General features: G+C 41.4%; 1 protein-coding gene across 3 annotated transcripts in view; it reads right to left on the bottom strand.

Annotated features, from left to right (window-relative positions):
- Positions 1-340: 340 nt before the first annotated feature.
- The window catches only part of neurl1b (neuralized E3 ubiquitin protein ligase 1B), a 28,479-nt gene continuing 11,925 nt past the window's right edge, over positions 341-16,894 (bottom strand). Inside the window, exons 1-6 of one of the 3 annotated variants that reach the window (XM_006781616.3) lie at positions 11,554-11,782; positions 7,513-7,760; positions 7,086-7,419; positions 4,715-5,455; positions 1,615-1,740; positions 341-1,225 (exon numbers count right to left, since the gene is read on the bottom strand). In XM_006781616.3, coding sequence (XP_006781679.1) covers positions 978-1,225; positions 1,615-1,740; positions 4,715-5,455; positions 7,086-7,419; positions 7,513-7,760; positions 11,554-11,584 — 1,728 coding nt within the window. In that variant the 5' untranslated portion in view covers positions 11,585-11,782 and the 3' untranslated portion in view covers positions 341-977. Of the gene's footprint in view, positions 1,226-1,614; positions 1,741-4,714; positions 5,456-7,085; positions 7,420-7,512; positions 7,761-11,553; positions 11,783-16,894 lie in introns of those variants that run through there. The other 2 variants (XM_006781617.3, XM_035909628.2) reach the window with 2 other exon arrangements.

Raw genomic sequence — 16,894 nt, 5'->3', positions numbered from 1 at the left:
ATAATAACTTTCAAGCCTGTTAGAACTGTACAAGCTCTGTTTTTGCCTTCTGTACTGTGTTGCCATGCATGTTTAAATCAATAGATTTATAGTCAATAAATGACTGCACCTACTTCCCATTTTCTAGCAAAATATAAAGAAATTAGGGGTGTCTCAAGACCTTTTGTACTACAATTTGTAAAATCATAAAAATTTCTATATACTATAAACATTTCTGCAATATTAAACAATAAAAAGTAACTACAAACTGAACTCTGATTATACAACCTCATCAGATCATGGGTGCTTTTTAAAGTTCTTTATAAGTGTTAATAAGAAAGGCGACACACTTAAACACACTTAAATCATTTTATTAATCTCACGTTGTGCAAAGCCGGGTCCTTTCTGTTACACTTATCAAACATTCCATTCCAACACACTCATATATACTACTAGAACCTTCTTTCTACCTACTACTACAACTTTTATTGCATAAATTCTGTGCCCTTTCCCACCACAAACTTTTAGTACTGTACATTGGAAATATGGCTAGGATTGTTAGTATAATTATTTGGACACATTATGTGACAAAAATCTAAGGCACCAGAAGTCATAGACGATGGTCCGCATATTCTGCTAAAGCATACATAATTCTAGGACGATGACGATGACAAACGAGATATTCAGGAGAGGCTTTTTCTGCTCAACGAATAGATGTGACATCACATGGGAAATACAAAACGGGAGCACGGGTTTCATCTCTTCTTTCATAGCCAGAACCCAGGTGCTCATGTATGGATACTGTGTATTAAAAATGAGCCTCAACACAGTTCAGTCTGTCTCAAGATATAAAATCTGATAGGCACAGTTATGTCCTAGTGTGGCTAATCTCCAGTTGGGATCAAGATCCATGTACACGTGTGCAGCAAAGCCTGAGAAGGAGCAACAGGTGGTATCCCACAGCGGAAGTCACCTCACCTGTTTGAACTTTTGAGCCATCACGGCCGATATGTTTTGATAACATCTTTGATAGGCCTCCGGCATATCGGACAGCAGGCATTAATCTGTCTTTTCAACTTGAGCCCGCAGTCGTTGCACAGGCACATGTGTCCGCAGGTGTAGATAACTGTGTCGACCTCTTGGTCAAAGCAAACGGTGCATTCTCCGTTTTTTCCTGCAGAGGGCAGTTCTGAGGCAGTGAGAGCCGGAGAGGTGGGAGGACTGAGAGGCGAGCTGGGAGCAGTCACTGGAAAAAAACCAAGAAAACATATGTGGGTATTTTAAAAAAGAGCAGACACAGGTGAATGCAGACAGATACCTTTTGGTCATGTTGTTATAGGAAGAAAATTCCAGGTTCAGATCAGCACTACTACTGCTTTTATTCATTTGTGAATGAGTTAGTTTTATGTCTACTTTTAAATGCCTTTTTAATTTATGAACCAATCTTAATCTGAGACCAAAATATTTGCCAAATTATCAACACTTAATACAGCAGCAGAGTTTGCTGGGGCTTAATCAACTGATTGTTGGTTATACATAATACAAGAACCCACACAAACCCACATTACAGTGATCTTGAGAGGGTTTCTATATACATTGTAGCCTTGGGTATGTTGTCAACATTTGGCAACTTACCCAGAGAGGATTCAGAGGCAGAGGAGGATCTGTTGACACTGAATGCCAGGTCTGAGTCACTGTCATCTGGGCTGCTGCTCTGTGAAGTGGTGGGGGATGTAGAAGGAGGACTGGACTGCAGTGTTCCTGTGTCGCAAATATAAATACACATGAACAAACTCCATATAATGTAGTGGCTTTTAAAGGTGAGCTGTGTAGCTGGTATGTTCTGGGGCAATGTGCCCTTGAAATGTTTGACAGTAACACTAGAGATTTGGGATTTATTCTGACCATGTCTAACCAGTCAGATTAGATATGCACGTGTCCTTCGTGGACTGATTTTTCTTTTTCTTTTAGGAGAAAATCGGGGGATCAGAAACCGTTAAAAATGAGACTAGGAAAGAGAGGTCACAGCTCAAGGCTGAACAAGCTCACATAGACGTAAACTATTCAAATGCCTTCAAATTCCTTCAGCCTGGGAAAAAATGAATTGTAGGGGCTAAAATAGACTTTCATTATTTTAGTACTAAAGCAAAACATTTTACGGAAATATGCTCATTTGTTTTGTGTCAAAGAGATGAATATGAAGATTGATGCCACTCTTGTTCTGGACATTACATAAGCTTGTCTCCACATATACAGAACTGCATGCCACAGACAGTATCACTGTGCACAGAAGAAGGTATCACATTTTTTTTACTCTCCCACACTCATTGTGTTTGGAGATTATAGACTTAGATTCACTTCCCTCTCTGCATGGATTTGTTCATTAGTCTGCTTGTTTCAAGAGACACGTGACTTTAAAAGTTTCCTTTTTAAACTTTAAACATTGAGAGTCAGTGAAACAAGTAAGGGCATGCTGTTGGGGGATTAGCTGGAAATCCACTCAGGCCAAATGAATACGCTTACAAAAAAACAAAACACGGGAAATGACACATGCCCAGGCTAAAGGCGTAACCTATTTGCTGAGTGGGAAAACAACAGGCAACTTCTCAGTCATGACTGAACAAGAGGAATTTTGATCACATGATATCTCAGTTATTTTTGTGCCTTCTCTTTAATGCAGTTTTTTCAAACATAATGTAAACAAGTTTATAAAAGAATCAGACCAAAAATTCTTAGGTAAACTAAATCAAAGCTAGAAAGTACCAAAGAGTCTTGTCTTTGATTACAATAGATGTGTCTTTTGCTAGTAGCAGCTAATATAAAACTGACAAGCTTAGCAGGTGGCTATCTGCTACACTGCACTTGTAAATGGAGTCTTTAAGCATTTTTTGGAGTTGCTGTTGATGTTTTGTGACACAGTTTTAATGCAAATTCCTCACTGACAATATGCCCAGCTGTGGAGTTATTTGTGCATGTGAACAAGACTTCAAAGGTAATTATGGAGTTCCACAGGGTTGTGTGCTGGGACCACTACTTTTTATGTTATGAGTGCTTCCTTGAGGCAATATTATTAGAAAATATGGAATATATTTTCTTTGCTTAATAGACGATACCTAGTTTTATTTATGTGTGACGTCAGATGACGAATCAAATAAATTAGTTTATCAACAGGCGCATTTTAAATATGTAAAGGACTGGATGTCATGTAATTTTCTTCTCCTAGATTCAGACAAAATTAAGTCCATCTTTGTCCTTCTGCGTGCGCATTAAACAAATATGCATGACTGCTTTCATTCATATGCACAATATCTCTAAAATTAGAAACACCATCTCTTAGAGTGATGCTGAAAAACCTGATTCTTGCACTCATTACTTCAAGGCTGAACTGTTATATTTCATTACAATCTGACTGTTTTGAAAGTTCACTGAAAAACCTTCAGTTGATAAGAATACTAACAGGGACGAGAAAGAGAGATCATATTTCTCCGATATTGGTTTCTCTTCGCTTGCTTTAAGTTAAACTGAGAATTGAAGTTAAAACTCATCTACTTACAAACAAAGCTTTTAAATATCAGGCCTCATCATATGTTGAAGACCTCATGATACCATTTTATCCTAACAGAGCAGTTCATTCTCAGAGGGAAGGCTTATTTATGGTTCCTAGAGCTTCTAAAAGTAGAATAAGAGGCAGCATTTTCAGCTATCAGGCCCCTGTCCTGTGGTACCAGCTCCTAATTTGGACTCAGGCAACAGGCACCCTGTTTAGTTTTAAGATTAGGCTTAAAGCTTTCGTTTATAATAAAGCTTTGAGTTCGGGCTGAATCAGGTGACTTTGAATCATCCCTTAGTTATGCTGCTATAAGCTCAGGATGTTGGAGCTATTCTCCTCCACTTCCCATGTGTTTATACACCAGTGCTGTATGTCATTAAATCTTGTCTTCTCTCTCCAAAGTGTGTTTTTAGTCCTGTCTCCCTATGCTGTCTTTTTTTTTCTTTCAACTCAACCCCAGCGAGGCATGGCAGATAGCTGCCACTCCCTAAGCTTGGTTCTTCCTGTTAAAAGAGAGTTTTTTCCTTCCCACTGTTGCCAACAGCCGACTGATTATTAGAATTCTGTCTCTAATATTATAGGGTCTTTACCTTACAATGGTGCCTTAAGGTGATTGTTGTTAAGATCCATAGACATATGGGTATACCTTGCTCACCAAGCTTGCTAATATTAGCTGATAACTTCTAACTTAAAATAATGTATTTCATCTAACCCTGGGTACTGCTAAAGTCAGGGCTGCAAATGCATGCTGGCAAACAAACTGGTGAAGTTGTGGTGGGCAAGTCCCTACAGTCTATGGTAATGTAGTCTGAAACTGGCAGCCTCAGAGAGATGAGGAGTAAGCTACAGAGGTCTGGCAACTTCTTTCAAACTCCTTACCCTTAGATATTTATTTCATCTTCATGCTAGTAGCCCTTAGCCTTGAATGACACTGACTCAAGTGACATCAATTGAGGCACATTACGAAACACTGCAATCTGTTTTATGTAATGCAGTGATATTACCTAAGACCTGTAACTTTTTTATTTAGTACTTTTTGTTTTTCTTTCTGGTTTTCCTTCTGATCTAATTGGATTAATTACCTTAATAAAATTCAAGGACATTGGGAATTACGGTGAAAAAGGAATAATAAATATCGGTGTTTGATTCTTGATATCGATTGTGTGCTGCTTTAAATACACGTACCAAGTATCCTGAGTCTGTTAACAGCCCCATGCAGGGTGAAAAAGGCCCACAGGACCTGAGAGGAGTCCACACAGATCAGCCTGCCACGTCCCACTCCGTTCACCCCGTGGTGCACCTCTCCACTGGGCAGCAGACTGAAGCTGAGCACGTCTCCAGAGCAAGGCATCGGGAAGACCCGGTGCACCACCCAATACTCTTTGCGGTCCAGAAGAACTTCCGGGTCTGCTGGCAGGTCCCCAGCATGTAGATTAGCTGGGTCGCAGGATGTTAAACCAAATGACAACGCCCCAAAGTATGGCAGGCCCAGGTGGCCAACCTCCACGTACAAAGTCTCACCCACGTGAAAGGGCCGGTCAGTGAACACCAGAGTCCGACTGCTGTCCAGAAAATGAATGCAAGCAGCTGAACGGTCTGCAGAGAGTATTACATCAGAGCCACGGATGAGGTGAAAGTGCAAATCATTGTCCAGCGGAGAAGAGAGACCCCGGACCACTCTTGGGACAATGAATCCAGTGGAAGCAGATGAGGATGATGTGGAGGAGGAAGAGGTGGAGGAGCAGCAGGGGATGAGCTGAGTGTAGTTATTGAGCTGGAGGTTGGCCATCTTGGCAGCAGCCGCCTGGTTGTTTTCCAACTGATTGTTGCTGTAATTGGCTGAGTCGTGGCTACTCTGGGGGAGATAGGCACTCAGACGGGCCGCACTCAGGCAGCTGGATCCCACACTCTCAGCAAACGTGCTGTCTGTGGTGGAAAATATGGAAAAGCAAGTACGTGACTTGGACATAGAATTACATGATCCTTCCCAGATAAGCTCAGGTCACTTCCTTTCTTGGTGTTCCTTTTCTCTTTGTTCTAGGAATGACATGAAAGCAGTAAGCCCTGGGATCCTATTTGTGTTGCTGCAGACACTTTGATGTCTTTGCAATGTGCTTTTTTAGTTGTTGTTTTTTTTTTTGGTGAGGTAAGCACCCAATAATTGATCTGATTATCACATACTGTGGGAATTCTTATAGGAAAACAATGGTAACAAGGCCCTTAATACAAGTTTGACTTTTTCAGTTGTTTTCTTTCAAGCAATAAATGCTTCAAAATAAAACAACAGAACATAATTAGATTTAAGATTTCGAAATCATGCAATAATTGGTATTTTTAGCTATAAAGAGAACGAACAAAAAATAATAACAAATAAATGGACCTGTTTCAGACACGTTGCTCATTAATAAACAACTATGAAAAGTAGTACATTAAGGTTTTTGAGGATTTCCTGTATTTTTTAGCAGTGCAAAGCCATTTTCGCCTTGAGCATTGTGTTAAAAAAAGACAGAGAAAAAAAAGACATGTTGGCATATATGACATTTCTGCAAAAACACTTCTGTCTATCCGTGGTGGTATTTAATGCTTATTCTTACCGTTGCTGACAGCAAGCAGCTTTGAAATAAGAAATCAAACATGACTTTCACACAGTAAGCAACAACAGTTTGCTGACATCCTTTCTGATAAATCCTCTTGACGGACACTCCAAAGAGAGCTAGACTAAGCATCTGTGCTTAGAGCCCTTCGTACGCCGCTCTTGTTATGATGTTTGTTGTGCCGTTAAATAAACCTTCCCTCTCAGAACAAATAAGCTCTGTTGGTCCTGAGCTCGTGTGTCATTCAATATTTTATTTGCCTCCCTATTTCATTTCCTTTCTTTGCCATTGTGTGCTCTCTAAACGGACGCAGTCCATGCAGAGAATCCACAGCACAGCTGAAATTGTCTGTTTTAGAGACTGATATAAACAAGTCTGCCGCTAGTAGTCCTCCTTTGACTTATGATGCATTCCTTTATTACTATTTCTAGTGATGCAGGAACAGTTGAGCACACTGGCCCCTTACCAAAGCTCCTGGGATCTGCCGACTTGACCAAACAAGGCCAGAGCTCCTGTCAGACTGAAGATAAACACACCCAGTACATATGAGAGGGAAGCGCGGGGGAAAGGGTGATGGAAATGATGGCAGAGTCAAGGGAGAATGTAATAAAGTGCAGGAAACTGATAGTAAGAAAGTGTTAAAGGAGGAGAAGAAGAGTGGTTTGAAGTGCTCAGGCTGAACCGACTACTCACTACAAACTGACTACTCCTACAAACTCATCCTGTGGTGCTGCAGGGCTTTGTAGAACTCCCAAGAAGCTGCTTGAATTTGCTGTGAATATGTTAAAACCATAAAAATATGTCACTGCAGTTAAAGCGTTCTAGCTGACTGATGAAGCTGAGTAAAGTTATTTTCATCCTTTTCCAAAATGTTTGCGGCTCGCCTCACTCAGCTGCAGTCCCAACAAAAAACATAAGCATTTGATTAGGGTGAGAATACAACAACATAAGAAGATGCTTACCAAGCAGTGTGACCTCCTGAGTGATGCCGTAGATATCTATGATGGCCCACAGTGGACAGCCAATGCTGAGTCCACAGTGAAAGAGGATGGGCTCGCCTTCGTTGATGCTATAGAAAACTCTTCCATGGCGATCAGCCCAGAAAGCCAAAATGTTGTCCTTCAGGGCCAGTCTCTCGGGCAGAGCCTTGGCCCAGTAACCGGGCCGAGTCACCAGGTCTGGGCAAGCATACTTGGGGATATCAGCAGCAGCTAATTCACTGGGATCCAAGCTAGTAAAACCAAAACGTAAAGCTCCACTCCATCCAGTGTGCACACCAGTCAAGCGAAGACGCACCTGAATGACACAGTGAAACAACCTTTTACTTTGATTCTTTAAATGAATACCTCCTTAAAAAGTCTCAAAACTAATTAAGGAAAGTAAACAAACCTTTTCATAAAGGTGCACAGGCCGATGGCTGAAAGTGATGCCGTTGCAGAAACTGTTCTTACGGGTGGCACGGCGAAGCTGCCCATCCAGCCTGATGTTCTTGCCTTTAGCGTGTGGGTGAAAGCGAGGTGACTCCATGTTGATACTGACTGGGGGAGCAGATGTTCTTCTCTCAACAGCTGCCCCATTGTTAGGCAGGGTGTAGTACTGCCGAGTAGCCACCGGGCGGGGTTGCAGAGTTGTATCTACTAGTAGAGAAAAGAGGTACAATAGAGAAGAAAGGCAATAAAGAACCTGCTAATTATATGTATATAGCTGGTTTAGAGGTCAGAGGTAAGCCCAAAGTTGCATATTTTATTCCCCATAATAAGTTTTTAAAAACTCTCTGCTCTTCCCAACAAGGAGTTTCTTTTAGCATGTAGTTCATATTTACAGTATAAAAAGGCAAACTGTCCCAAATCAGTCATCTCACCACATCCGTAAGGGGTATTTATATCTCAAAATGAAATAGTGTAAATTCAGTCAAAACCATGTCCACGCAACACCGGGAAACATAAAAAGTAGTGGGCTTGGCTAAAAGTAACATAAACACACACACACGTATCTATATATAGATATATATAGATAGATACGTGTGTGTATATATATATATATATATATATATATATATATATATATGTATGTGTGTGTGTGTGTATGTGTATATATATATATATATATATATATATATATATATATATATATATATATATATATATATATATATATATATGTATGTGTGTGTATGTGTATATATATATACATATATATATATATATATATATATAGAGAGAGAGAGAGAGAGAGAGAGAATAATAAAAATAATAAAAAATAATTTTAAGATTTCCTCCTATTTATGAGGTACACACATCCGTGGCCTAAAATCCCTGAATAGCGCCTTTGATTCTTCAGAAGTGGTGGATGAATCACACAGTCCCTAGTCAGTATAGAAATACCCAAATAAAAAAAGCTTAATCTTTGATCTCATCTTCATAGGAGTCAATGCCCTTCTGGGGAAAGGAATTTCTTTATGAGCAAAACAAATTAACAATGTTCAGGAATCAAACAGGACAAACCATAAAGTAGCTTAAGAGAGAGCTGGGGGTGGGGGGTGGGGGAGGGGGGGGGGGGCTTGGGTTAACTATTAAATGGCATTAAAGCTTTAGATTGTTGTTTAAGGTATAGATTGGCTCAGATTCAATTTTCAAAGGGATGCTGGGTTTCTACACTCCACCGGGGCCGCAGAGTGATTACATTTGTTTAAAATTCACAGCGAAAAAGACAATAACTCAGTGAAATGTTCCACAGTACATTTCCTAAATTAGACATTATCACTGATTATATTCTAAACTATGAAGCAGCAGCAAGAACATCTGTAACATCTCAAATGATGTGCTGGTGCCCCTTCCCTTTCCACTCTAGGAATTTAGCTTTTGAAAGAGTAAAATATACTTTGGTCAAATGGAGTTGGCCAGACTATGTTGGGGCTTAGCCTATAGGCCTTCAGCTCATCTGCCTTGCTGACAGAGTGACATAGTGGGAGTCTGCAGTTAAAGGACCAAGCCTGATATAGACACTTGTTTGCCATTATTAGATGAAAGGCATAGCACAACAGGTCATGCAGCAAGGGACAGCTCACAGCAAGGTCTGTGTTAGCCCTAGCTGGTTTCTCTCATGAATACACATTACATTGGCGCCACAGAGATCACTGGGTACTTATTTCTGAAAAATAAGTACCCAGTGATCTTTCAAAATGTCAGTATGCCATTTAGTAAACCTGCCACCATTTGGCAGAGTCATCTTTAAAACATCTTTTAACAAGCGAATCCTCTGCTGAGCATTCACTCTAGTTGTTCATTCCTACCATCTGAAACAATCCACACCAAAACTACTTTGCTAGTGTTAGAATGAGGTCATAGCTTTGAGCCATTGGATCAGTGCATGGTATTCTATGGCCTTCATAGCCGCCAGATTTCAACCCAACTGAGCAGCTGTAAGACCTTTTGGATCAGGATGTTAAACAACGCAGTCCACTGCGCAGTCCAATCACGACACCATGTGGGGGAATATATTTAAAAAATGGTCATCAGTCCCTCTAGAAGACAGGCACAATGGGTCACTGCGAGGTATTCTATGGCCTTCATAGCTGCCAGAAATAAACCCAAGAGAACAGCTATAGGACCTTTTGGACCAGCGCATTAAAAAATGCCGTCCACTTTCCTGTTCTGACTGATTCTGTCCACTGGTTATTCCTTCAATCTGTCACTCATTTCTAAGTCACCTGCAGCTTTCTGGAAAGAAGCTTAAATTAAGATTCAAAATCAGAAATCTGTGCTATCTAATCTGAGCTGGAGCCATTTTACAGTGAACAAAGTCCAGGCAGCTGATCAGAAATTGTTTTGTTTTTTTTAGTTCAGCTAATGTGGTGGTGGAGGTTATTGCCGTCAGACAAATTCCTTGCACACAGCATATTCAGTATCTGCTACCGTACATGAATCAGTTGGCTTTGGAGAAGAGTTGGGGCATGGGAACGTTGTCTTGCTCTTGATGAATAGAAAAAAGCACAAATAAATGCAATCATAAGACTTCACAAGACAAACTGCCATGCCAAAGATAGCTTTTTGATAGTAAATCTGATTATGTGTATTCGTCAGAGTTATCTTTGGCCACGAGATGATCAGGCTCTTTAGTCACTCATATGTCTCAGACGTATGTGTTCATCACATTGTAAATGATTCAGTGAGCAAGACAATGTGGATTTTAAGGGAATTTCCTGGTAATCACCTCTAAAGCCAACAAAATAACTCGCGATGAGAAGATATACTCTGTGATATGGATTGCATAAATGCAGATATTTGATTAAAACATTAATAGGATCCAGGCTGCTCCTGTTTTTCTATGACTAAACATTCTCAGGCCAAACCCCACTTCAGCTGCTCTGGCAGCAACCACATCGTTTAGCCAGTGAGTGGGTCTGTTGGGGGCGTGAGAGGGTGACAGACATTAAATCAAAGTGATATGTGGAACTGATTATCAAGTAATGTGCTCTAGGTGTCACCATAAAGTGGCTCAGAAGGAGGCATTCTGAGAGCTCATTACAGCAGCTTTATTCAAAAACTAGGGGCTGACAATCAACCCACATGCAAATCACTGGCAATCACTTGAGACTGTACTTTACATAAAACACCTCTGATACTCGGAGATACTGGAAACGATCAGCAGCAAATATAGTTGCATATATTAAGAATGTGGCCTAGTTTCATATTTGTTCAGTTACTGTTTGTGGTGATTTTTCTTGTTTTGCTTCTTGATGTGTCCTTATAGTGCGTGCCCTTGGTGATTTTAGTCTGTAATCATACCAGAATCTAAGGCCAATAAACAGCCAGATATTTGCTGTTAGAGCCACACATAAAGAGAAAAAAAGGAAACGGGAAGTAAAAAGGGGGAAAAAAGCTATGATGACACTAAAAAATGAAATTAAATAATTAAAACGCTTAAAATTTAAATCAATTTAATGTGCAAAGTGTTGTATGTTCAACTAATTTGCAAACAGAAATAGAACTGAGGGCAGGTTACCCACTTCCTCACTGTATGTTCTGTAGTTATTTATGAGCTAAATAACTGCCATATTATTTATGTAGCTACAGTTTATTAATGCCCAAGCATCAGATCCCCAGCATTAGCTTAAATAGTCACTTTTCTGACTATTTTCGATGCTAATGCTCTCAAAATTTTGAGGCCACATCCCTTTGTATAAACCTCGTAAATGATGCCTTCAAAGTGATTATGGGGAGAAACGCGACTGCTGCTGCTGGAGCGCTCGCTTGGACTCGCTCCCTGGGAATCACGCTCTGCGCCCCCGTGATGGGAAGCGCGTCTGTACTACAACACAAGTAGGACAAGCCATGTGTATCCACTGGGTATCAAACCGTTCCGCACAGACACCCTATCTTGTGTAAACATTACCAGCCTCGTTAATGATAAATCGGTAATGAGCCTCACCTATCAAAGGTTTAGGTGTTGAATTTCCCATTATATCCAGAAATGTCTCGCGCCGGCTGACAACTTAATCCCGATTGCAGTGCTTCTCTGTCCATCCATGTATCACGGGTCTGCTGAGTATTTGCCTGGACCTGCTTCAGTCTTTAGTATCAGTGCCTTCCGATCGCTCTGTACCTCCCCGCTGGACCACCGACACGCTCTTCTTAATGTCAACAGCAAGCGCTGCGACAGGCAGATACCTCCAACTGGCGCACAGCAGCCCCCTCCTTTCTTTAGTACGGGCTCCCCTCTGCACGACTTTAAAGACACAGCGAGCATAGATTCTCCCCCTCTTCAAAAACATCTCAGAGCCTCTTAATAATTAATCGTGATTTAATCACCGCTATAATGAAGCCCCGTGGGCGTGTAGCCTTTAAGACAAACAGTATGTTTGATAGAGATGCAAAAGGAGAGTCTGTTGAGATATTTGCATATAATAACTGCAGGCTGGAAAGTTTGGCAACAATAAAATGACTCCGTAATGGCTGTTTAACGGATGTGGTGGTAGTAGTGGCAGGGGGTGGGGGTGAATTAATCTACATAAAGTTAACAGATAGATTGATATATAGCAAAACTGTAAATCACAGAACCCTAAAGCAATATACACACTAATGGCAAGGGGAGCGACCCAGATTTTATCACTCACTCATAGAGTGCACGGCAGATAAGGATTCCACACTTTTGATAAAAGTCCAAGCATTGTATGAGGAAATCCCCTTTTTCCCCACCCTATCCTCTGTCCTCCCACAGCCTTGACTGCTGTGCTTCTCTCAAGCTGTTTCCTGTCTTCTGGACCGCACTGCTCTCTGAGGAGCCATGGCCTGCAGGGCTTGTAGGAATCAGAACATCAGTGAAGGGGGAGCTGGGAAAGCATGAGCATTACAGAAGCCCGAGGTGCAGCAGCAGCAGCAGCAGTGTGACAAATATCATGAACAGAATCTGTTCTTGAAGAAATGGAAATGCATGAATATTTATGCTCGCAAATGATACTTCCGAGACGTCACCATCATGGCAGTGACTAATTGGAAAGCATATGGCAGAATTAGGTGGTTCGTGTGTGCGGGTTGGCTGTGCTGACAGTCAACCCGCCAATTTGCAAAGGGATGGGGGGGAGAAGTGCTGCTGGTTTCTGGTAGATGACAACATGGTCATATTTGATCTAACTCAATCTGAGGGCAAGCAAGCCTTGTGTGAGATGGTGTATGGGTGAAGGCAGACTGTAACTAAATATAACTCAAAGACAAAAGCGTTTGTTTCTTGCTCCTCAATGCTGTTTGTTTTAGCAGGATATGGTGGCTCCTTATAAGCGCCTTGGTGAATGGTGTAGGGGGTGAAGCGAAGCAGAAGTGAAATTCCCCCTGCCCTCACCCTTGCCTCCAAAAGAAAGAGTTGCTACAGCAAAGGGATTAACAAAGGAAGTGAATATGAGGCTGCAATGAGTTCTGCAATCAAGTTTAACTGTAAACACAACAGAGCTGCAGTAACAAGTGCTGCTGCTTCCCCCTGATGCTTGATGTACTGTGTGAGTGCAGACTACGGGGTGTTAATGAAAGCATCATGATTACTAGGCTCACTTTGCTCCAAAGAAAAAGAACTGTACTTTTTAGGATCGTTTTTTGCACAATCATTGCAGAAACAGTGGGGCATCTGCACAAATATTCAGTGCAACTGTGCGATACTTGGGGAAATACACTTTCTAGAAACTGCCTTCCTAAAAAATGACATCATCAATCTTTCCACACAGGGCCCTAATACAAATGGATGATAAATTATAGGGAAAAAACAACAAAGTGTCTTAGTAGGTGCTGAGCCACCACATCCTGCCAGGATAACTTCAATGAGCCTTGGCACCGACTCTCAACTGGAGGGATTACACACCGCTCTTGCAAAAGATATTTCCTCATTTGGTGTTTGGATGATCGCAGCGGAGAACGTCATCTGACACATCAGTCTAAAATCTGCCACAGGTGTCCAATTTTGGGTTGACATCTGGTAATTGTGAAGGCCATAAGAAATAATTTACATAACTTTAATGCTCATTAAGTCATGCAGCGACTCCTCGTGTCCTTTTAATGGAAGCATTGTCATCCTCAAAGAGACCACTGACACTGGATAATTAGCCACTGAATAACTGAGAAATGGACCCAAAGCATGTCAGCAAACTGCTTCCCAGAGTATACCAGAGCCATCAGGTCAGTGTTTTAACTTGTCACATGCCCCTTCTCAATGTCATATACACCAATGAGGCATAATATAAGTTTTTAAATTAGTTAGCTGCAGACCAGTCAGGGTGCCCATGCTGATCTCCATCCAATTATGATGCATGTGAGCATCATAATTGGACCGTGGAGCAATCGAAGGTGGCCTGGTCTGATGGATGACTTTTTCTTTTACATCATGTGGATGGATGGGTGTTTGTACTTACCTGTGGAACACCTGGCACCAGGATGCATTATGGGAAGAAGACAAGCAGAGGCAGTGTGATGCTTTGGATAATGCTCTGCTGGGAAACCTTGGGTCCTGCCATCCTTGTGGATGTTACTTATGTCATGTGGCAGGATGAATGTTATTTCTCGGTTCAACCCACTTTCGGCCTGGCGCATTAGGGGGGCGCTAGTATAAATAGTGGCCATTTGAGCATTCCTGGATCGTTTACCTGTGATCTCCTTTTTGGTCACCTGACTTCCCTTGGTGTTGCAGAGATAATTTGCAGGTTACCCTTCTGAAGCCTCCATCGCGGCTGGTAGGTGTTTAGTCATTGTAGTGCATACATTACCTTACTTGGTGGTAAATAGGTATTGTTTTTAGGTCGTAGCTGTAGAAGCCTCCTATGAGCCACTCTGCTCATGATTCGTGACGCTGTTTACTCAGTTTTGTTACGATCTCTGCCTTTTATTGTTCTTTTATAGTAAATACTTATTATGCTTTGCAGAAAGTGTGGGCCTTCGTTTTACAGAACGCTACGCTAACTGAAGTGCTGCTGCTTTGCTTTTACCATCTGTTCCTGTCGCGAGGTTTCTTTTCCTGCTGCTGCAAGCCTTTTAAAGTGGACAGCGGCGTGGACAGCGGCCATATGCATGCCGGCTACGGGAGTCGGCTGGTGTGCACATTGATTGACTGGATGATTAACTTATAGACAGCAAGTTGGAGCAATATGGCGATTCCGTCCACTCCATATTTTAAAGTTTTATTTAGGTTGTATGTTTGTTTTTTCCATTGTTTTGATTTGTAGTTTGGATTTTTGTTACGCCACTGGTGGGAGGCCCTTTTTCTAGCTGCGGATCACCAGTGTGTTCCTGCAGTTGGGCTATCCCCAGCGTGTGGATATTAGTTTTGTTGTAATATATTAAAATTTTCTTTGTTTCTTTTATTCAGATGCGGAGTGCCGACGTGGAGGAGACTACGGTGCCTTGGTGGTGGGATCCTTTGAGTGTACACACCTGCCTTTTTTAGTTTATTAGTGTGAGTGTGTGATAGTGTGCTGCACTTGTGTCTTGGTGTGTTTTCTCTTCTTTTTTTTGAGTTTGTGCGTGGCATCCCTGCCCCTCCACTGGTAAGCCTCGGCTCTGAATACCTTTTTTAAGCATATTTGTACATTGATTTCATGATTGTGCTTTTATATGTTTCAAATAATTATTAATAAATTGTCAAACTGTTTTATCATTGAACCTCATCTCTGTACTGAGTATAACAAACCTAAGTGCCTTCTTGGTGATCAGTGTTACTTCCAGTATTCTCTGGGTGAAATTCCCAGGGTGGCGTTGTCTTTTAAACTGTGAAGAGTATTTACTTTATTCCCACCTCGTGCTGCTACACTTATATACTATGTACCTAATCATTGTTTCAGACCCTGTACACCCTTTCGTGGATGGCTGTGGCCTCTTTCAGCAGAAATGGTTCAGCAAAGGTTCGAAAAGCACAGGAACGAGTTTGAGGTGCTGAATTCTTCTCCAAATTCCCCAGATCTCAATCCAATCCTTCATCTCTCTAGGATGACAAACAAGTCCAATCAACGGAGGCCCAACCTCGCAAGTTGCAGGACTTAAAGGATCTGTTGCTAACATGTTGGTGACAGATACCCCAGCACACCTTCAGGAGTCTAGTGGAGTTCATGTCTCAATGGGTCAGGGCTGTGAATCAAAAGTGAGACCAGGACCATATCAGGCGGGATGTCATAATTTTATGCCCGAGTGGTGTATTTGTATTTAGCGATATACATATTACTTGATTTTGCATACGAGTAAACACACTGTGTATTCCCATAGTGTAGTTTTTAGTGTGCCAGTTACACTCTAACTAAACTATGACCTTCTCCTAATTCTAAAAAAAATAGACGTGGCTTCTAAAATCAATGAAGCAACATATTTTTGTTAAAGAGCTAAAAAAAAAAAAAAAAAATCTAAACCAAATCAATGTAATGAAAAAACTGTGGTCCCAAAAGGGGCATAAATCACATTCTCCTTGGTAACAGTGTTATAATTTGACAAAACAGCACTATTACACTTGGAAATGGTTTGGTTTAACTATAAGTTACAAAGTCCTCTAAGGGGTGTAATAATTATAACATGGGTCAAAGAAGAAACTGAGGTGGCATTAACCGAACATCAGATATTAACACGTAAGACTGTTGTTCATTTCCCTATTAACTCAAAGACCAACCTTAATCACGCACACCTGGCATAAACCACAATTTGGCCCATCAAACAGAAGTGCTTTAACTGGGGGGAGGTGATGTGCTGTTTCACATCAAATTCATTTTAGGCTCTGACTTTCAATTTACACTTTCCTGTGACACTAAGGAGCCATGCACACTGGCAAGCTTTTGAGATTTTGGTGTGATTAGTGAGTGTGAGGTGCGAACGTGGTTTAATCCAGAGCGGAAAACACCAGCAAAGCCAGCTAAAGCGACATACAGTCCAGAAAAAAAGCTGAATCTTTAGAGCAACGGTGTGCTCTAAAATACATAATAATGCATACGGTCCCCCTTTGGGATATTAAGCATATGTAATGCAGTGATATCAATGGCTCCTACAGCGAATCAAGTTGTTTCCAGAGGAGGAGGGCAGACATGCCTCGTTTGTTCAAGGAAACTTGGCCCACAGCAGCGCGACTGCTGCCATGCAGAGCAGCGCAGTGACTGGTCCTTGGACAGCAAAGTGTTACATTTGCAGTATTTTAAATCTCTTTAAAGATTCAAAGGCATGTGTAGAAATGCTGAGCAGATGGCTGTTTGGGAAGGTTTGTGTGTGGTGGTCTCAGTATCAGGGGGAAGGCTGCTGTCCAAACCCCAGCCACTGATCTA

This window comes from Neolamprologus brichardi, chromosome 2, assembly GCF_056152115.1.
Source record: "Neolamprologus brichardi isolate AB-2024 chromosome 2, ASM5615211v1, whole genome shotgun sequence".
Classification (NCBI taxonomy): domain Eukaryota; kingdom Metazoa; phylum Chordata; class Actinopteri; order Cichliformes; family Cichlidae; genus Neolamprologus; species Neolamprologus brichardi.
Note: the sequence above shows the minus strand (reverse complement) of the source record. Positions and strands in the feature narration are given on the sequence as shown.